The sequence below is a fragment of the Haliotis rufescens genome, unplaced genomic scaffold, assembly GCF_023055435.1.
Source record: "Haliotis rufescens isolate VD_foot unplaced genomic scaffold, xgHalRufe1.0.p SCAF_1, whole genome shotgun sequence".
In the NCBI taxonomy this organism is placed as follows: Eukaryota; Metazoa; Mollusca; class Gastropoda; order Lepetellida; family Haliotidae; genus Haliotis; species Haliotis rufescens.
In genome coordinates this window covers 69,544,851-69,564,767 of record NW_025963779.1, presented here as the reverse complement: position 1 = coordinate 69,564,767, position 19,917 = coordinate 69,544,851, and the positions used below count along the sequence as shown (strand labels likewise).

The following is a 19,917-nucleotide window of genomic DNA, read 5'->3' as shown; positions in this document are numbered from 1 at the left end:
CTATGCAAATACCTTCTTTGTTTAATCCAGCCTAAATATTCCTTGATGTGAACATATTATGGTAGTACTACACGTTGGCCAGGTCATCTAGCTGGAATATTGCCGATTGCGGCGTTAAACAACAAACAAAGAAACATGCCGAGGCAGTTCCCAAAAATTCAATCCATTCTGGCTTAAAGTAAAACATCAACCCCAGAGAATAACCAGTCTCGATTATCCGACGAAGCACAGAGGCAGAGTAAGAGGCAAAATAGCGATGAAAGTATAAACATGCATCACTGAAACTCACACGCCTCCTCACTCCACCTTCACTCTGGAGAGTATTAGAAGTATGTCTGGAGGATCTGAAATTAATATTGTTGGGACATCTCAAGCTCTTGCCCATTAACACGGGTACGTTATTTAATAGCCAATACTGCCCGGTAGAAATCGAATCCTACAATCATCGAGAACAAAAGAAAGATAAGTCATTTTTATTGAGACTCGAATAGTTTATCCATACAACAGATATGAAAATATGCATTTGTTCGAATTACATCAGACTTACTAAGGCTAAGACATAAAAGTCATATGATAGAAATAACAAATCGTTTGTGACTCTGAAGTACACGTCAAGCTTGCCTCAAAATCCATTATCGTTATGATAGCAAAACCATTGGGACCTTGAAGCACACGTTAAGCTTACCACAAATCCTTTATTATTATGATCTGTGAAGCCTACATCAATGTACGAAACAGTGGATACTGAGTGCCTACACATGTGAGAGGTGCAACCAGGGACGCTTAGGGACCAACCATTTATTATTCATTGCTTCAAATCACCCTTTTCTCTCAGAATATAGAAGGTCCGACCCTTGCCATTAACATTGCTTCGTTACATGTATTTGCTATTCACAAATGTGCATCATTAAAACAAACGTCTTCTTAACTTAGTTATAAACATTTAAACTTGACACACATGCTCATGTAGATATCCCAAGTATCAAACCTCTGCCAACTAATCATGAAATCCAGAGCCTTTTTATGTTATGTGGAGCAGAGATAATTTTCACATCTGCATGTCATCGTATCGATGCCTATGATGGCATCCACTGGAATGGCTGGTCCCGACTCGATTACCTACTGACCGCCGCCATATAGCTGGAATATTGCCCAGTTCGGTGTCAAATAACAAACAAACAAACAAACACATATGCATCGTATTTCATATTTGCCTTAGCATAAGGTATTAAGTCAGCTTCCTTCACATACTTGTAAACTGTTAATGTGTTCATGTTTAAAAAATATATCTGAGGTAGACACATCTCCGTGAACACAGCCAAATGATATGATGGAAAGCAATAGCTGAAAATGAGGCTTGTGTAAGATGTTTTCATATCCCTTCGGCCAAGTTGACAAATGTGTGGCAACATTGTGGGTAACATTTTCACTTGGCTGAGAATTTAACATCTTTATAACTCAGCCTAACTACTTCGCTATTGTATCTAGGACTGACATACAATGGGCAATGTGAATCAGAAACGTAGGGCACTTAGAAATAATATCACAAAATGACATCCAGCCATTAGCCAAGTCACAGAATAATATCCAAAAGCCAAATATTCAACAGACTAACCGTCCATTTATTATAGGAAGAAGGGGGTCAGAGGGAATCGGGGCATGGTCATAAAATGTCAGTGTCAAGGGGAGGGTCATATTGGGGGAGAGTCATGTTATACATGTACAAGGATAAGGCAGGGTCAGCCAAACAAGCATTAGATAGGGGAGGGTAATTATTTTCAGTGCATTAATGCATCTAAAGCCTCTGACCCACCATCTCATGTAACAACGGAGCGGCCCCTAACTGCTATTTCACCTTAAAACGTTGTCTCTTTTCCCCACGAACATGTTAAAACGTGCTTTATCGTTGCTTCACATCACACATGACAATACCTTTTCATTGGGGCATAACATATTCTACTATTCCAAGTTTATGGCCCACACACATATTAATTTCGTTCGTACACAGCTAATGACAGTTTGCTTAAATCACGAATAAATTGAGAGGATAACATACATATCATAAATGCTTAATAATTGAAGGCGATGAAGTAGGTGTTGAAACCTGACATTAACAAATGATATCCTTTCACTGCTGATATATTGTTATCACAAAACAGGACAATGAACTTCAAGCTTAAGGTTCCAAAGCTATGTCAAGAAAACAATCGTTTACACTCTGTGGCAATGTTCAGTTCGTTTACACGCAATCCTTGTGTTCACAATATGCATCCATTCTATTTAATCCATATCGGTAACAATCGTCTGTACGGTTCCATTTGTTGCTGAGTTGGAAGAGTTGTCGCCCTTGCCAAGGAAGCGGAGTAGTCTCCTCCTGACTGGGGGCAGCTTGAAGGCGTAGATAATTGGGTTGACCAGGGAGTTGGCGAACGTCAGGACGCTGGCGTAGACGATGTAGTCCCCAACGTCGGATGCAGACATTTCGTGAAATCCGCCAAACGTGAACACCAAGGCAACCATAGCTGCAAAAGATAATTACCATCTGCATCAGTCCAACATTAGAACACATCGCTACCAGAACTGCAATAGATAATAATCATCTGTATTAGTCAAACATTAGAACACATTGCTACCGGAGCTAAAATAGATAATAATCATCTGTATCAGTCCAACATTAGAACACATTGCTACCAGAACTGCAATTGATAATAATCATCTGTATTAGTCCAACATTAGAACACATTGCTACCGGAGCTAAAATAGATAATAATCATCTGTATCAGTCCAACATTAGAACACATTGCTACCAGAACTGCAATAGATAATAATCATCTGTATCAGTCCAACATTAGAACACATTGCTACCAGAACTGCAATTGATAATAATCATCTGTATTAGTCCAACATTAGAACACATTGCTACCGGAGCTAAAATAGTTAATAATCATCTGTATCAGTCAAACTTTAGAACACATTGCTACCAGAACTGAAATAGATAATAATCATCTGTATCAGTCAAACGTTAGAACACATTGCTACCAGAGTTGAAATAGATAAAAACCATCTGTATCAGTCCAACGTTAGAACACATTGCTACCAGAGTTGAAATAGATAATAATCATCCGCACTAGTCTAACGTGAGAACACATTGCTACCAGAGTTGAAATAGATAATAATCATCTGTATCAGTCCAACATTAGAACACATTGCTACCAGAACTGCAATTGATAATAATCATCTGTATTAGTCCAACATTAGAACACATTGCTACCGGAGCTAAAATAGTTAATAATCATCTGTATCAGTCAAACTTTAGAACACATTGCTACCAGAGTTGAAATAGATAATAACCATCTGTATCAGTCAAACGTTAGAACACATTGCTACAAGAGTTGAAATAGATAATAATCATCTGTATCAGTCAAACGTTAGAACACATTGCTACCAGAACTGCAATAGAGAATAATCATCTGTATCAGTCAAACGTTAGAACACATTGCTACCGGTGCTAAAATAGATAATAATCATCTGTATCAGTCCAACATTAGAACACATTGCTACCAGAGTTGAAATAGATAATAATCATCTGTATCAGTCAAACGTTAGAACACATTGCTCCCGGAGCTAAAATAGATAATAACCGTCCGTATCAGTCAAACGTTAGAACACATTGCTACCAGAACTGCAATAGATAATAATCATCTGTATCAGTCAAACGTTAGAACACATTGCTACCAGAACTGCAATAGATAATAATCATCTGTATCAGTCAAACATTAGAACACATTGCTACCGGAGTTGAAATAGATAATAACCGTCCGTATCAGTCAAACGTTAGAACACATTGCTACCAGAACTGCAATAGATAATAATCATCTGTATCAGTCCAACGTTTGAACACACTGCTACCAGAACTGCAATAGATAATAATCATCTGTATCAGTCAAACGTTAGAACACATTGCTACCAGAGCTAAAATAGATAATAATCATCTGTATCAGTCAAACGTTAGAACACATTGCTACCAGAGCTAAAATAGATAATAATCATCTGTATCAGTCAAACGTTAGAACACACTGCTACCAGAACTGCAATAGATAATAATCATCTGTATCAGTCAAACGTTAGAACACATTGCTACCAGAGCTAAAATAGATAATAATCATCTGTATCAGTCAAACATTAGAACACATTGCTACCGGAGTTGAAATAGATAATAACCGTCCGTATCAGTCAAACGTTAGAACACATTGCTACCAGAACTGCAATAGATAATAATCATCTGTATCAGTCCAACGTTTGAACACACTGCTACCAGAACTGCAATAGATAATAATCATCTGTATCAGTCAAACGTTAGAACACATTGCTACCAGAGCTAAAATAGATAATAATCATCTGTATCAGTCAAACGTTAGAACACATTGCTACCAGAGCTAAAATAGATAATAATCATCTGTATCAGTCAAACGTTAGAACACACTGCTACCAGAACTGCAATAGATAATAATCATCTGTATCAGTCAAACGTTAGAACACATTGCTACCAGAGCTAAAATAGATAATAATCATCTGTATCAGTCAAACGTTAGAACACACTGCTACCAGAACTGCAATACATAATAACCATTTGTATCAGTCAAACGTTAGAACACATTGCTACCAGAGTTGAAATAGATAATAATCATCTGTATCAGTCAAACGTTAGAACACATTGCTACCGGAGCTAAAATAGATAATAATCATCTGTATCAGTCCAACGTTAGAACACATTGCTACCAGAGTTGAAATAGATAATAATCATCCGCACTAGTCTAACGTGAGAACACATTGCTACCAGAGCTGCAATATATAAAAGCAAGAATTCCTCTTATCCCCCGCCAATGGTATGTTCTACTGAGCGCAAGACTTAATATCCTGACCACAATCACCGCCTGGGAATCAATGCCACAGAATCAGAAACTGATTAACATGCTGCAAGATAATTGGCACCTTTAGCCATCTCATTACCGTGATGCTACCGGGAGAATATCACAGGGAACATTGGTTATCATCGGATACACTGCATACGTGAAGACATACAAATGGTTCATGACATGTGCTCTGGAAATTGATAATAATGTCTTGTCTCCAAAATAAACACGAGGCAGCAAAAACAAATCATACTCTCATCCTCACACATTTTGTTGTCATAAAAACTGAAAAACAAAATTGCAAAAGGAACCTGCTGCTGAGCATTGTGGACTGAATTCTGTGGACAAGAAATTTACGGTGTTTTGAGTTCCCGAAACAAAACGTGACGGACGATAATAATCATCTGAACACGGAGGCTGTCATGATCAGATACACAATACTCATCTGCAACTTTCTCAGGTTTAGAAAACCATAGCTGCCAGTGCTACACCAGGGACAAATCATCTGCATTCTGCAATAGATTCAGTTAAAGAAAGGTTTGAGTTTGAACCTTCACGTAGTTAAGGCAAAACTGTCTGACGATTGGAATTTGCGTTTGCAAGTTACATTTCGTCTGTATCACTAGTTGTGTCCCACACGAGCTTTACACAGTTTAATTCACTACGACGCATTTAACGACGAAAAATATTCACTCACTTGACATGTGGCGATTGACTGATCAGTTGTTGATTGGACTGATCATTTGAAGGTGATTATAAAGATGTGTCCAAGTAAATTGATAAATAACTACATAGTGCCCGAGCCTGACAGTCTATGCACTGCGTCAAGCGATGTTAGTCAGAATGCCCCTCGTAATCAAAATGCCTCTTCTGAATTAAAAAATCACAAATATATAGGGTATATCAGGAGAGCTTAACGTTGAAATGTAATTTAGTTCCAATTGAAAATAAACAATCATACCATACCAAACAGCAGATATCACATAAACGAATATTGATGATTTGGGAATGGGACATTTAGGCAAAAAGAATTGTTCTCCCCTCCTTGATCTGTCTTTTAATGCACACAATTTTGGCATCATCAAAACATGGTAATTCGGCCAAGATGTTTAACTAAGGCTTTGGGTATATCGATGATCACATATCCTTCAGTAATGATTAGCGAGCCAATTCCTTTCCACTGATTTCCCAACTACGAAATGAACAAAAAGTGAGACCGCCTTGACTGTTTCATATCTACATCTATACATAAAGATTCAGAGTGGCAAAACCCCTCCACAAGACGGATGACGGAAGAGGGATGACTTCAACTTTCCAATAGTCAACTTTGCCCTTATGTCGAGCAATAATCCAGCAGCTCAAGCCTTTGGTGTCTACATTTCAACACGCTTAGGGTATATCGAGTATGCGATTTGTGTGAAGATTTCAAAGAGCGTCATACGACTCTTCCTGAAAAGTTGTTTACAGCATCAAAGGCCTTTATAGTACAGCTTTTCTGATAGGCATGTGGATAACATTTCCAAGTTTGGCACATCAGTGACCAAAATATTTGGTGATGAAATACCCTATTTTGACTTGTACCATAATGTTCCCATGCTTTTTCATGTGAAGATTGACTTGCCTTTGCATGTGTTTGTGACGGGTGCCATTGGTAAGGTAGGATACACTCTCGTGTTTGCGAACACCTGGTATCAACATTATTTAACAGTGATTCATAAACATATTGTTTAAAATAATATAGTCAGAGTTGTACAAAGGCATCTCCTTTTAAGTATATATATCTTATGATGATGGAAAGGGTTTTGTCAATATTATTTTTACATCTCTTGATATGAAATAGAAAGCTTTATTTTAACCCGTTCGTTGGTTCGCTGCTCAGTACAGTTACAGCGTGGCTTCACCATGTGCCAAGAGACATGAGTGACCCAAACTACTGGTGTTTTGGTACAGTTGTGTTGATGTTATGAGCAATGATCAACGCCGTCGAGTTACAGAGCCAGACAGGAACCTGACCACCCGATTGAGCCGGCTCGTAATACCAGAATAGGTAAACGTAACACAGACAGCTTAGATATTCTGTTTTCAAAAGAATATATGGCACTCGGGAATTAGATCATTTTGAGTTTACCTTTGGTAGTGACTGTCCTTAAGTAATATGGTCTTGTCTTTATGTTGTACTGACCATCCGATTGAGCCGGCTCGTATGACAAAGGTGGCTGGAGATTCTAAGACGTATTCTCCACTTATGGGGAAAGACCAAAGGGTCTCCATAATACCAGAATAGGTAAACATAACACAGACAGCTTAGATATTCTGTTTTAAAAAGAATATATGGCACTCGGGAATTAGATCATTTTGAGTTTACCCTTGGTAGTGACTGTCCTTAAGTAATATGGTCTTGTCTTTATGTTGTACTGACCACCCGATTGAGTTGGCTCGTATGACAAACAAAGGTGGCTGGAGATTCTAAGACGGAATCTCCTCTTATGGGAAAAGATCAAAAGGTCACCATAATACATCGGCCTTTAATGCCCAGAACTGTTACATCATAATCGTGGACAGTGTTCATGTGGCTGAAAGCTAAAATGATTTATTTTTTTATCACCAGCGACAATGCTTTAGTGGTATCCGTAATGAACATCATATAACCCTTTTCAGTGACTGAAGAAATTGAATTTGGCTAGGTTAGAATAGGTAACGAAACACAGACAGCTTAGACATTCTGTTTAAAAAAGCAGATATAAAACTCAGCAATAAGATCAATTTGTGAATACATGGTAGTGACTGTCCTTAAGTAAGATGGTCTTGTCTCACTAACAGGTAAAAAACGGTGACAACGAGATGATGTACGCTCAAATAATATTGAAAGTAATTGTAAAATAAATAATTCAAGTCAAACGAACTTTTGCTGAGCCGTATAACCATATCTAACCTTGTGGGGTTCATTCATTTTTAGAACTCTAAATTAGTGCAGCTTTGAAATTCACTGAAAACCGCTTGTCTTACCCAGAGGTGAAAACGAGATGATGTAAGCTCCGACAAGGAGGACCACTGTTTTGGTGAACTTCATGCTTCTAGAGTTCCTGTTCCCTGTCACGTCAGTAGCGGCGATCGCGCGGGAATGTCTCCGAACAACCAGAAATATCTTCATGTACAGGACACAAATCACAACAAGTGGAACGAAGGTGAAAAATAGTCCCATCTGTATGTATCCTGCCGTCAGGACTCCCAGTAGAGAACATGCCGGTTCTGATGGCCCCGGTGTATCCCTCCAGCCATAGGCTGGGATGAGGCCGAGGTTGACGGAGAAGACCCAGATAGCAGCCGACATGATGGACACGGACCTCCTGGTGATGATATCCTGGTAGCGGTAAGGATACACAATCTGCACGAACCTGTCCAATGTCAGGAGGGCAAGGTGGTAGATAGAGCAACCCACGAAAGTGAAGACGACGCCAAGACGAACCAGACATTCTGTAGCGTTCTGAAAGTTGATAATGTTGTACCCAACTGTGTGAATGATTAGGACCCCTGTGAGCATATCGGTGGTGGAAAGGTGGCACATCACCAGATCCGTGGCCTCCAGAACAGTCCTCTTCACCAAACTGTCCACAACAATTGCATTTAGAGACAGGGCAAGGAATCCCACCATGAATATAACTATATTTATCGCAAGAGATACAATTGTGATTTCCTTACCATTCAATGTCAGAAACAAAACTCCAGACGTATTATTTGCATCAGCCATATTAAAACAAAGAACTTGTCTTTGGCCACACACGATGCATATGTTAACTCGCCCAACACACAGACATTACTCGAACAGATCGGTTTGCTGAAACATGATCTTTTTCGGATATTTATGGAATTAAATCATTAAAGTATCAATAACACGAATTAATAATACAACGAATATGATTGCTATAGGGGATTGAGAAGATATTTGTTTTTACCAGGTTTAAAATGAACATGGAAACATGGAACAAGAACACATGGAACAAGAACACATATCTCGTGTATAAATGAGTACAGTGGATTGAATCGAGGTGTCACATGTACGAGACAAAGGGATTACGACAAAGCTCTTTACACCGAGCTACACCATTAACCCACTGAATTATAGTTCTGTAGAGGTGCAACGGTAAGTGATGTGATGTCGGTCACGATTGGCAGGATCTTGTTGAATGCAGAAAGAAATGATTATTCAGAAATCAATACCATACTGAGATATGTAGATCGTATTGATATTCTGATCATAAATAAATCCCCATAATGAATGATGATATCGATGTCAATACAATTGATTTTCCTCCTGTGTGGAATTTGAAATTCCCGTTTTACATCCCGAATGCACCCCAAATAACTTCGGGACAATTCATCAACACAATTCACTAACATTGAACTACTCACGTGAGCAGTTTAATTTTTTGTGTTAATGATCACACGGCATGTGAATTTATTGATCTGCTGGAGGAAGTAAACAACAGTCAATAAGTATAAAAAAGGTAAAAAATTGGCTCCGAAGTAAGAAAAATGAATTTTCCTTCTGTATGAAACTTTACTTTTAGCCATAGGTTATTCAACACACAACGAAAGAAGTCTTTAAAACCATAACAAATTGTTATAATGTTATTGGGGAGTGTGGTTTATGCCGCTTATAGCAATATTCTAGCAACATCACGAAAGGGAACATCAGCATGAGTTTCAAACATTTTATCCATGTGGGGAATCAAACACTGGCCTTTAGCGTGACGAATGAACGCTTTAACACCAAAGCAACCCCACCGCCACTATCCAGTTATGAAGGATGTCAAATAGATTTTTTTAACTGTATGCACTGTAAGGAGCGGGTATCAACTGAATGTAACTAGACGCGTAGGAAGCGTCCGGCTTTGGTCTCTCACGAATGCACTTTGGTGTACTGGAAATCCCTCTATTTGATTGGAACAAAACACTCAAACATTATGTCTTGGATACTTGGTAAGAGCATTTTAGTCGCCAGCTGTTGAAACACATTGCGTTCCATTGTGTATTGTAGTCTCTAGTGGATGTTGGTGTCTTCCCAAGCCCTATTTTCTGAGAATGTTGACTGGCTGTAATGGATGGTTCTCTCGTCAGGCCTACACTGTGAACATGTCCATGTCACATAGATCCTGTTTCTACTGACACATAGTGCTATTGTTGGACAAGGCTGGTCACACAAATGACCCATTAGTTTCATGGTATATCGGTTCAGAGTGACCGTGTTGGAAGCCATCAACTGCTACCTACCACTAGCAATAACATTATTTACTCTGCCGGTCTGATGTTAAATTTATCAGATTAGCCATCTCTTTTGCATTATATGATTTGAATTCCTACGAGTCCTCATAAAATGAGCATTTAGACGGAAATGATATTGGAAATTCATATAAGGAGCACCTAAACTAATGTTTGTGTTATACAAGCGTATTTTATAGTGTTCGTGTTTCCTGTGCGCCATTTGCAACCAGCTGTTGTTTATGGTGAGTACGTATTATGTGCCTCTCTGTTTATGTCAATGCATCACAAATACCCTAAGAACCTTTCTTTTTACAACTAAGATACAGCGATGGTCTCCAAAATACAATAATCTATAGGAAGTCTCTGAAACAAAACAGCCTCTATTACTTGAGTAGAGATTCCTTGAGTGTGATGTATCACCAGCTGCCCCCATGGAAGCATATTCACTCTGGCAGCCTATATTGAAATGTTATGATGTGAAGGATAAACACTCCCCCCTCGGATTTGATCTCATACAACGACTGCAACAGAATGGAAGAGGGATAAATTGTACTTAATTTAATTTGATTAATCCGAATATCATACCTATTGCTTTCGGTTCGTGAACACTTGATTTAACAAATGCTGGCATTAGCAGAATAGTGAAAATGCACGTGCCACATATAATGACGACTCACGTGCTTTACAGGCCTGAATGTATCATGCACGTCTCTAAAGCATAAAACATAAACTGAAGATCCAAAGAGTTTGATGAACTGTAAAATGAAAACAAAGACCAAAAAGATGTTGATGCAATTAATTCTGTGTATTCAATTCACCTGTTGTTAATCATGTAAAATATCAAATGCATACAGTCAGCTGAAAACCAATGGCGGTCAGTGTATATGACTGGGTACAAAAAGTCAGTTTTCACAAAGTTCGTGACATAGGCTGTGGCCAATAAGTGGGTGGAAATATCAGCGGACTCTGAGGTGGCATTGGGGCGTCATCATCAATACCGCGTATGACAACCCCTGGCAAGGATGCATGTCTCAATGCGCCGTCACATGGATGACGTCAAAGTCAAACGTCTGATGACGTCTGGAACCGCTACTCGTCTCAGGACTTCACCAACATCCCGTTGTGCATTGAGGTTGCCATGGATAACAACGAGCGGTGTCTTCTGGTCGTCGCAGATTACACTCTTGCATACAACCAGGAGCCATTCTTGATTCTTGAACCATCCAAACCACCCCTACGGCGATAAATACGGACCTTCCCGTCTGCATGCAATAGGTTGAACCTGCTCTCATCGGGGACAAGACACGCTGCCATTCGCGCCTCTGCCAACGCCGTACACGTCGAGCCCACCGTAGTCTGTCTTGCCGATGTTTTGGACCTAACGTCATCCCACGGAGCGGTTCGTATGCTCTTCTAATGCCAACAGCATGCAATCGCCTTCTAACGGTTTTGGGGCTGACAGGGTGACCCAACGACGTTGCTGACGATTCCATGACTGTCACGAACCGGTTGCGAAAAGTTCGCTGATATGTATCTTCTAAGGGGGTGGTTACACATGGTCTGCCACTCCGAGGTCTGTCAGTGACGTGGCCAGTCCTGTTACCGTGTGATCAGTTTCATGAGCAACCGAGTGTTCTGGCAATCTCAACTTGGGGAGTCTCCATCATAGCAATACCAGTGGCCCTCTGTATCCGTTCTGCATTTAAACGTATGTTTTTGGTGATTGTGTGATTGTGGTGATTGTGTGTCACACTTTCGGTGTAAAAAACTATTTACAGTATTTTTTGTCGCAGCACGTGCATCGACAGTTGCTTGGTCTTGGTTCTTGGGAAATGAGTGTGCTGCGTTTGGGGCAATTGTTTGCATCATGTCACAAACAGCTGACCGCATGCGTTTTTTGGTTATTCCAAATTTTCCTATGTAAACTTTCCTTTGATCTTCAGTTTATTTCCAAAGACGTATTCGTTTGTTTGGTCGCCAAAGTGTTTGGCTTACTGGACGTGAAGCCAAAAACACTCTTCCATTGATAGCAAATTTTAATACGGATTTTTAGATGCATAGAAAGTAATTTACAGTAATTATATGCTTTTAGGTCTGCACTTTTTGGGTAACCGTCAGATCACTGTTCCTCATAATGAAAGAAGGCATCTGCTGGGACATATCAAAAACGAAACCTGAAGGCCCAAGGAAGTGCGAACTTCCGACAGTATTTATTTTTTGTACAAATCTTTGGGGTGACTAAGTTATGGCAGAGATGTTTGACAAATTCGTCCGAGTTTGGCGATATTCGAAATTTTTTTTTTTTACGTCAGAATTGTTTACCTCTTCTCTTCTCATTTGCGTTCTTGATGAGTAACAACAATGCTCTAGCTCTTGGACCATCGAAGTTCGTTTCAGGGTAAGAAATATTACACAAGCATTTCATCCATCACATCCGAGGCGCTTCTCGATTCAATATAAAATAGGAATGTTTATAACGATTGTTTTAGTTACAATTACCCGCACCGCACGACAGAGCAACGTTATGAATTATTTGTTAAAATCACATATATCCATTTGATAAGTGCTCTTCTGTTACAGTCCGAAGGATGCCAAGACAGACTGATTTTCCCTCGTACCAAGAGTGATTGATCCCCAAGGACGGTCACAGGTACTTGGATATTACCTTATGGCACAACACAGACATATGTGCAGAACTGCCAAAAGAAACTATTTATCGAGGGATACGTGCGCTATGCACGTTCGGGCGAATGTGGATTGACAGGTGACAGGTGCAACTGGTGGGGCAGGATACGTTCACCTTTTCTCGAACACCTGGTATCAATGGCCATTACCACAATTGGACCAATTCAAATTCAGCTGTCGTCATTTGCAGCATTTGTTTTGTTTGTTCCTGGTTATACGTTGCAGGTGTCCAGCTCTAAAACGTGGCCAGTAAATGATCGAGGCTGGTCCAGACAAACCATTGTAATTATGACCAACGATCCACGCGGCCAGCGATGTCACTGGGCCTGACTCCTAAAGACTGCGCTCTGTACCAGAATGATTATGAGCCATGGTGAAAGAAAATATTCAGAAAAAAACTGCTCCCCGCCCACCATGGAGCATCAACATTGACAGTGTTAAGTGAGTGAGTGAGTGAGTATGGTTTTACGCCGCTTTTAGCAATATTACAGCAATATCACGGCGGGGGGCACCGGAAATGGGCTTCACACATTGTACCCATGTCGGAATCGAACCCGGGTCGTCGGCGTGACGAGCGAACGCTTTAACCACTAGGCTACCCGACCGCCCCGACAGTGTTCAGTGGCATCGGATATACAATATGCAAACACCAGGGATACAGGGGTGTTATAACTCCTGCAGATTCGACACGAATAGCAACATTTGCATACCAAATTAAATGCCCGGCTGGTTCGGCCCATGACACAAAATTAGATACATACAGACTTCACCAGATTGGCCCATAAGCAACCGCCTTCTCGTCGACAATGTATTTTTTTCAACTTTTCAGGTATTTTTGGAGCCAATGTACTTTTTTCAGTACAATCCCCCAAAATATGGCTACCTGTATTAAAACTGAATTATATTTAAAATTTCTATCACTGTAACTTAATTTGCAACAAAGTTTGTTGTTTTGGAAACCGGGAAAATATCTCCTGTTCCAAAATTCCTACATAACAGTGGACCAAAAATTTCAAGCATTCTTACAAACCAATAGACACCAAACGATGGCTATACTGATGTCTGTGCAGAACGTTTGGTTCAGAAAAATGATCTGTCTTTAAGTTATCCATCAGAAACAATTTGTCAAATTTGTCAAATTTGTAGTCATCGTGATGTGACATAAATATATAACAACGGCAGTGTGCGTGGCTAGATTGACATCTGCGAAAAGTTTGGTCCAGAAACGGTCTGTAGGTTATACAAAGGAAGCAAACCCTACCCTCATTTGAAATGTCCTGCCATAGAAACCTGAAAAATAGAGATAAAGAAGAAAATCCTAAATATAAAGATGCACCTGTTCATTGCTTTACTGATATAGTGCAAAGTGTGATCCAGGAACATTGATCTGTCTTTGAGCTAAACGTGCCGGAAGGACAGCACGCATTCCTTGAAGCCCCTCACACGTTGTGGCGGGGATAATGTGTGATTTCAAGTTTTAAATACCAACAACATATATACCCTCTACAGAATACTTTCAAGACACGATTGTACCTTGCTCTAGAAGCAATATAAAGGGAGTGAGATGGGGTATTCTCATATTATACTAACGCTTCTTTCAATAGTTTTACGCGCCATTTTGCATGAGAGTGTTGCTTGACAAAATCAACTTTTAACATGCACCCAAAAGCCAAAACATAATGCAACTATGTTGATACATAATACCAACTTTCAGTGTTTTCCATGTTGAACATTTGAGGAAACGAGAAATGGTTTGATGTTTTAAGTATGGCGATTCATAAGAAGCTTGAAAACATTTCAACCGGTTTGTTCAGAGGAGTATGGTTTTGAAGACATGTATCCCAAAACAAAGCACTCTGAAACACTTGAATTAAATATGGCCGCCACGCCAAGAAACTTTTGACATGCAACCAAGAAACAAAATATGAAACAAATGACATTAAATCTTCATGCAAACTTTCAGTGAGGAACCTAACAAGAAACGAAGGACCTTACAAGACAGGGCAATGTTTATGAGACAATATCGATCAGAAACAACATCTAATATGGCCGCAACCAAAAACAATATCACAAAACGGCTAATATAGATTGATGTTTTATGTAAGGCGACAATTCTTAGAAAGATTGGAAGAAAGACGTGACCAATGACCAACTTCAAAGAACATTAAAAAGTGAATTATTTATTGATTATCCGTCCTAAGAATTTCCGTAGAGAATCAGGCTAATGTTGATTGAGGTATTTCTGGTACATAAATCGTCGGAATGACATAAATAATAAATCCGACGATTACAATATAGCAGACATTTTTGCTTCGACTCTGAAAAATATCGAATATGCATTAACACGGTCTCGCTCTGGCGCTCTCGGATGACGGCAGAAACCCCCGTTCTTGGTTTACGTCCCCTAGCGAGAAAACTGATGGATCGAGACTTTCAGCAATACCAAGGTTAACCTACGAATTGGATTTAATGTTTCCTCGGTTGTGGAAGTTTATCTGTATAACACCACTGACACACATACCCCTTTTATTGTATTTCATACATTAAGCAGTATATATTCATGTTAAAATGTTATGATAACTACAGTAGGCTATCGCATTAACTCGCTGCATTTTCGTAGTATTCAGATTTATTAGATGTTTCGCACACCCATGGACACTATTATTATTATTATCATTATGTTTGTTTATTTTTATTTTTTTTGTTTAACGCCGCACTCAGCAATATTGAAGTGTCTGATTCAGACAATCTAGTGATTGCCATCATGAGCATCGAGCCACGCAATTGGGATAAGATGGCATGAACTAACCAAGTCAGCGAGCTTGAGCACCCGATCCCGTTAGTTGCCTCTTTCGACAAGCATGGGGAGCTGAAGACCTATTCTACCCCGGATCTTCACGGGTCCACTTTAATGATATACTCTGTATTATTAGCACCATTTGTATAAGCACTGAAATGCAGCACAGATATTTGATCTAATCGTTCAATTCAACAACTCATAACAAGCAAAACAGTATGTTGGTAAATCAATTTGAATACAGACTACATATATTACTTGACAGTGTAATGTCCAAACATTTGATTTTTCAACTTTGTACACCGCTATCTCACATGTCATACATAACAAAAAACCTCATTCCTTGATCCATGGGGCTTTTGTTACAAAACGTGGTGACCAGAGAACAAAAGGTAAAATGCTTGACTTCCTCTTGATAACATCTATGTAAAATTTGGGGGTAAGACATTTAGGCAAAAAGTAGGAATCCCCATGCGCACCAATACTGCTCCCCTTCTTGCGGATCTGCTTCTTTAAGCATATTAATTGAAATTTCTGCTCGGATTGGCAAAGTCAAAACAAGGTAATTTGGCCAAGAAGATTGGCTTCAGGTATATCGATGATCTGATATCGTTCAATAACCATCAAAAAGCCAATTCCCTTCCACTGATTTACCCACCAAGAAATAAAGGAGACCAGTGAGACCTCCTCATGTTTGGGGCGGTCAGGTAGCCTAGTGGTTAAAGCGTTCGCTCGTCACGCTGAAGACCTGGGTTCGATTCCCGACATGGGTACGATGTGTGAAGCCCATTTCTGGTGTCCCCCGCCATGATATTGCTGGAATATTGCTAAAGGCGGCGTAAAACCATACACACTCACTCACCCACTCATCATCTGTTTCATATTTAGATCTATGCATAAAGATTCACATCTTCCTCGGGAAGACTGAAAGATTCAGAGTGACAAAACACTTTCCACAAGTCAACTTCCCTTCATGTCGAGCAAATACTCCAGCAGCTCCAGCATTTGGTGTTTAAATTTCACAACGTTTGAGATACAATCGAGCATGTTCTTTCTACAAAGATTTCAAAGGGTGTCAAACGACTCTTGTCCAGAAGTTGTTTGATCAAGGTTTCAACATTCAAGGCATCGGCTTTCAAAACGTTTTATGGTAGACATGTGGAGGGACATTTCCAAATCTGACGCATCAGTGACAAAACAAATTTTCAGGTGAACAATCGACATGCCTTTGCGTGTGTTTGTGACGGGCGCCACCGTTGGGGATACACACACCTGTGCACGAAAACCTGGTATCATTACTATTTGATAGTGATTAATAAACACATGCTCATGATAAAGTTGGAACCGTACAATCGACTCTGTTTTTAGAAGAGATTTCTTATGAATATGGAAAGGGTTTTGTTTTATTCGAATGCCTGTTCGCCCCGATTATGTCTCTGTGATTGTCATCACCATACCCGTGTTCGTGGATTTCACCAAATCGGTAAAAATCTAAGAATTGCGTCACTTCGGGCTTTCCTCCCACATTAAGCTGACACGCCGTGATATAACTGGAAAACTGTTAAAAGCGGCGTTATACCCAACTCGACCCTTGAAGATCCTGGGTAGAATAGGTCCTCAGCAACCCATGCTTGAGGTAACAGGCGACAATGCTTGTCGTAGGAGGCGACTAACGGGATCGGGTGGTCAGTCTCGCTGACTTGGTTGATGCATGTCATCGTATCCCAATTGCGGGGATCGATGCTCACGAGGGGCGGTCGGGTAGCCTAGTGGTAAAGCGTTCGCTCGTCACGCCGAAGACCCGGGTTCGATTCCCGACATGGGCATAATGTGTGAAGCCCATTTCTGGTGTCCCCCGCCTTGATATTGCTGGAATATTGCTAAAAGCGGCGATATCAATCACTGGGTAGTATGGTGTAGACTAGATTATTAACCGACCGCCGTCATATAGCTGGAATATTGTTGAGTGCGGCGGTAACCAACAGACAACAACAACAACAAAAACAACAGTCACTCACTCTTACGACAAACATTCGCGAGGTTACATATGCGAAAGTGGTACATACCCATTGGTAGAAACGAAACGAGATATGTCCCGATGAGAATAACGACGGTCTTGGTAAACTTCATACTGCTGGACTCCTTTTTGCTACCAGCAACGTCCGTGGCCGCAATAGCACGTGCGTGTCGTCTGGCTACCATGAAGATTTTCGAATATAGGATGGCGATAACAAAAACCGGAAAAAGAAAGACCACAAGTCCAAACCGAAGAAACCCGTTGTGCAGCACACCAAGAAAGGAACACGGCGGTTCTGATGGCGGTGGGTAGTCTCGCCATCCATAGGAGGGGAGGAGGCCGAGGTTGACGGAGAACACCCAGATAGCAGCCGACATGATGGACACGGACTTCCTGGTGATGACATCCTGGTAGCGGTAGGGGAAGACGATCTTCACGAACCTGTCGCCCGTCAATAACGAAAGATGATACACGGAACTCGAGATGAAGATAAATACTGCGCCAATGCGAATAAGGCATTCGATGGTGTTTTGAAAGTAGATGAGGTTGTATCCGACAGTGTGGATGATGAGGATCCCGGTGAGCATGTCCGTGGCTGCAAGATGGCACATCACCAGATCCGTCGGTTCCAGATTACCCCTCTTCACCAGAGTGTCGAGAACTATAGCGTTCAATGATAAGGCCAAGAATCCGATGATGAATATGACGATGTTCACAATAAACGTCACAAGTGTTATGTCACGGTCATTAAATGTCCGGAAAAGGATGTAGGAAGATCCTTCTGTTGTGTTGGACATGGTGTAGCTCCGTTACTCTGCTTCTCTATAGAAGTAATGTCTTACTTCCTGCAACCACAGTTGTCTGTGCCCTCAGTAATGACGTCCGCGGAACTCACGGAAGACGATCACCGTCCTATCAACGTGCACCGATTCCCTGGAAGAGATGAGGCATAAAGTGAGCGCCATTAGTACTAACATCATAAAAGGTCTGACCTGGAACATTCATGACCATCTGTCTGTCAAACCTTTACTGCACTTCGATCATTAATTACATATATTCATAGTAATGTCAATAAAAATCATCCTTCAGGTATCCGAAGTTTCTGCGATAACAGCTATCTCTTAGGGTGTTTGTTAGACCTACCATAGGCGTTTTATCCACTGCTAATGTCGTTAATTCATCTTCGAGGTGAAGTAGGCGAAATGGGGTTAACATTAACGTCGCATTCAGAATTATCATTTGTCTTCCATGTTCAACATACACAACTTCATTTTGGCGCATGCTGTTTTTATAAATATTAAATTATTTACGAATAAACCTACCAAAATTCGGAAAATTGTGGAAATGACAGGACGCCTTTTTAAACGTTTATCCTTTTTAATTATATACAATAAACAGTTACATTAGCCATATGAAAGTTAAGCAAAATAATAAACTTACATACGCCAAGGGGTTTTGTCAATTTGAACGCCCTCTTCTCCTTAACCTTTCCTGGATTGTCATTGTCAACGCTACAATTTCAGTTAGTTATGTCTAACAGAGCTTAGTGCATCCCTCGTGATGAAGCTGTGTATTGATTCACTCCGTAACATTATCGTTACCAGCGCTATGCCAACACTAGTCATCAAATTGTCAATAAATGCATTCACATGAACTTGATCAATGCACTGAGGACAGCTAATGCAAGGCTTCAGATGTCTTCATCTTCTTTTGAAGATGCTCTAATGAGGGGACGAGGACATATAAGCATCGATCATTATCTGTATAATCATAAATTTAGTATCTGTTCACAGACACACGGGTCGTCCCAGGCGCCGCAATTCGCTGTGCAGAGTCGTGTCCCTTGGACACGCCAGGAACCTATGATTGAGGATTCGAATGCCGGGTCGCCCCGATTATGTTTCTAGCTTTAATTTTGTCAGCACTATGCCATCTTCATCGCTTCGGGCTTTCCTCACGCATTAAGCTGACACTCAGTGATATACCTTAAATACTGCGTAAAACCAAACTCACTAATTCATTCAAAGAAACGGCACGTTTGATTATGATTAGATTTCGGTTTTGCAGCACATTAACGTGATGGAATCGTTTAAAAATTAAAAATAAAGTTTTAACGTATGTAAGTTTCTAAATAGTGTATTTGTGTTTCCGTGCTGTTTCAGGTGAACATTTGCATGTGTTTGTGGGGCTGGATACGCTCACCTATTTGCGAACACCTGGTGTCATCACTTTTTGATAGTGCT

At 40.3% G+C, this 19,917-nt stretch overlaps 1 protein-coding gene across 2 annotated transcripts; it reads right to left on the bottom strand.

Annotated features, from left to right (window-relative positions):
- Nucleotides 1–488: 488 nt before the first annotated feature.
- On the bottom strand, nucleotides 489–18,599 carry LOC124134059 (adenosine receptor A3-like). Of its 2 annotated transcripts, none has more exons than XM_046498691.2 (2): nucleotides 17,724–18,599; nucleotides 489–2,522 (listed from the first exon to the last, which is right to left on the bottom strand). In XM_046498691.2, the coding sequence occupies exons 1-2, from the start codon at nucleotides 18,469–18,471 to the stop codon at nucleotides 2,281–2,283; spliced, it is 990 nt and encodes a 329-aa protein (XP_046354647.2). In that variant the 5' UTR covers nucleotides 18,472–18,599; the 3' UTR covers nucleotides 489–2,280. The 2 variants fall into 2 exon arrangements, with proteins under 2 accessions (XP_046354647.2, XP_048256064.1); XM_048400107.1 differs by lacking the exon at nucleotides 17,724–18,599 and adding an exon at nucleotides 7,920–8,631.
- Between the last annotated feature and the right edge of the window lie 1,318 nt (nucleotides 18,600–19,917).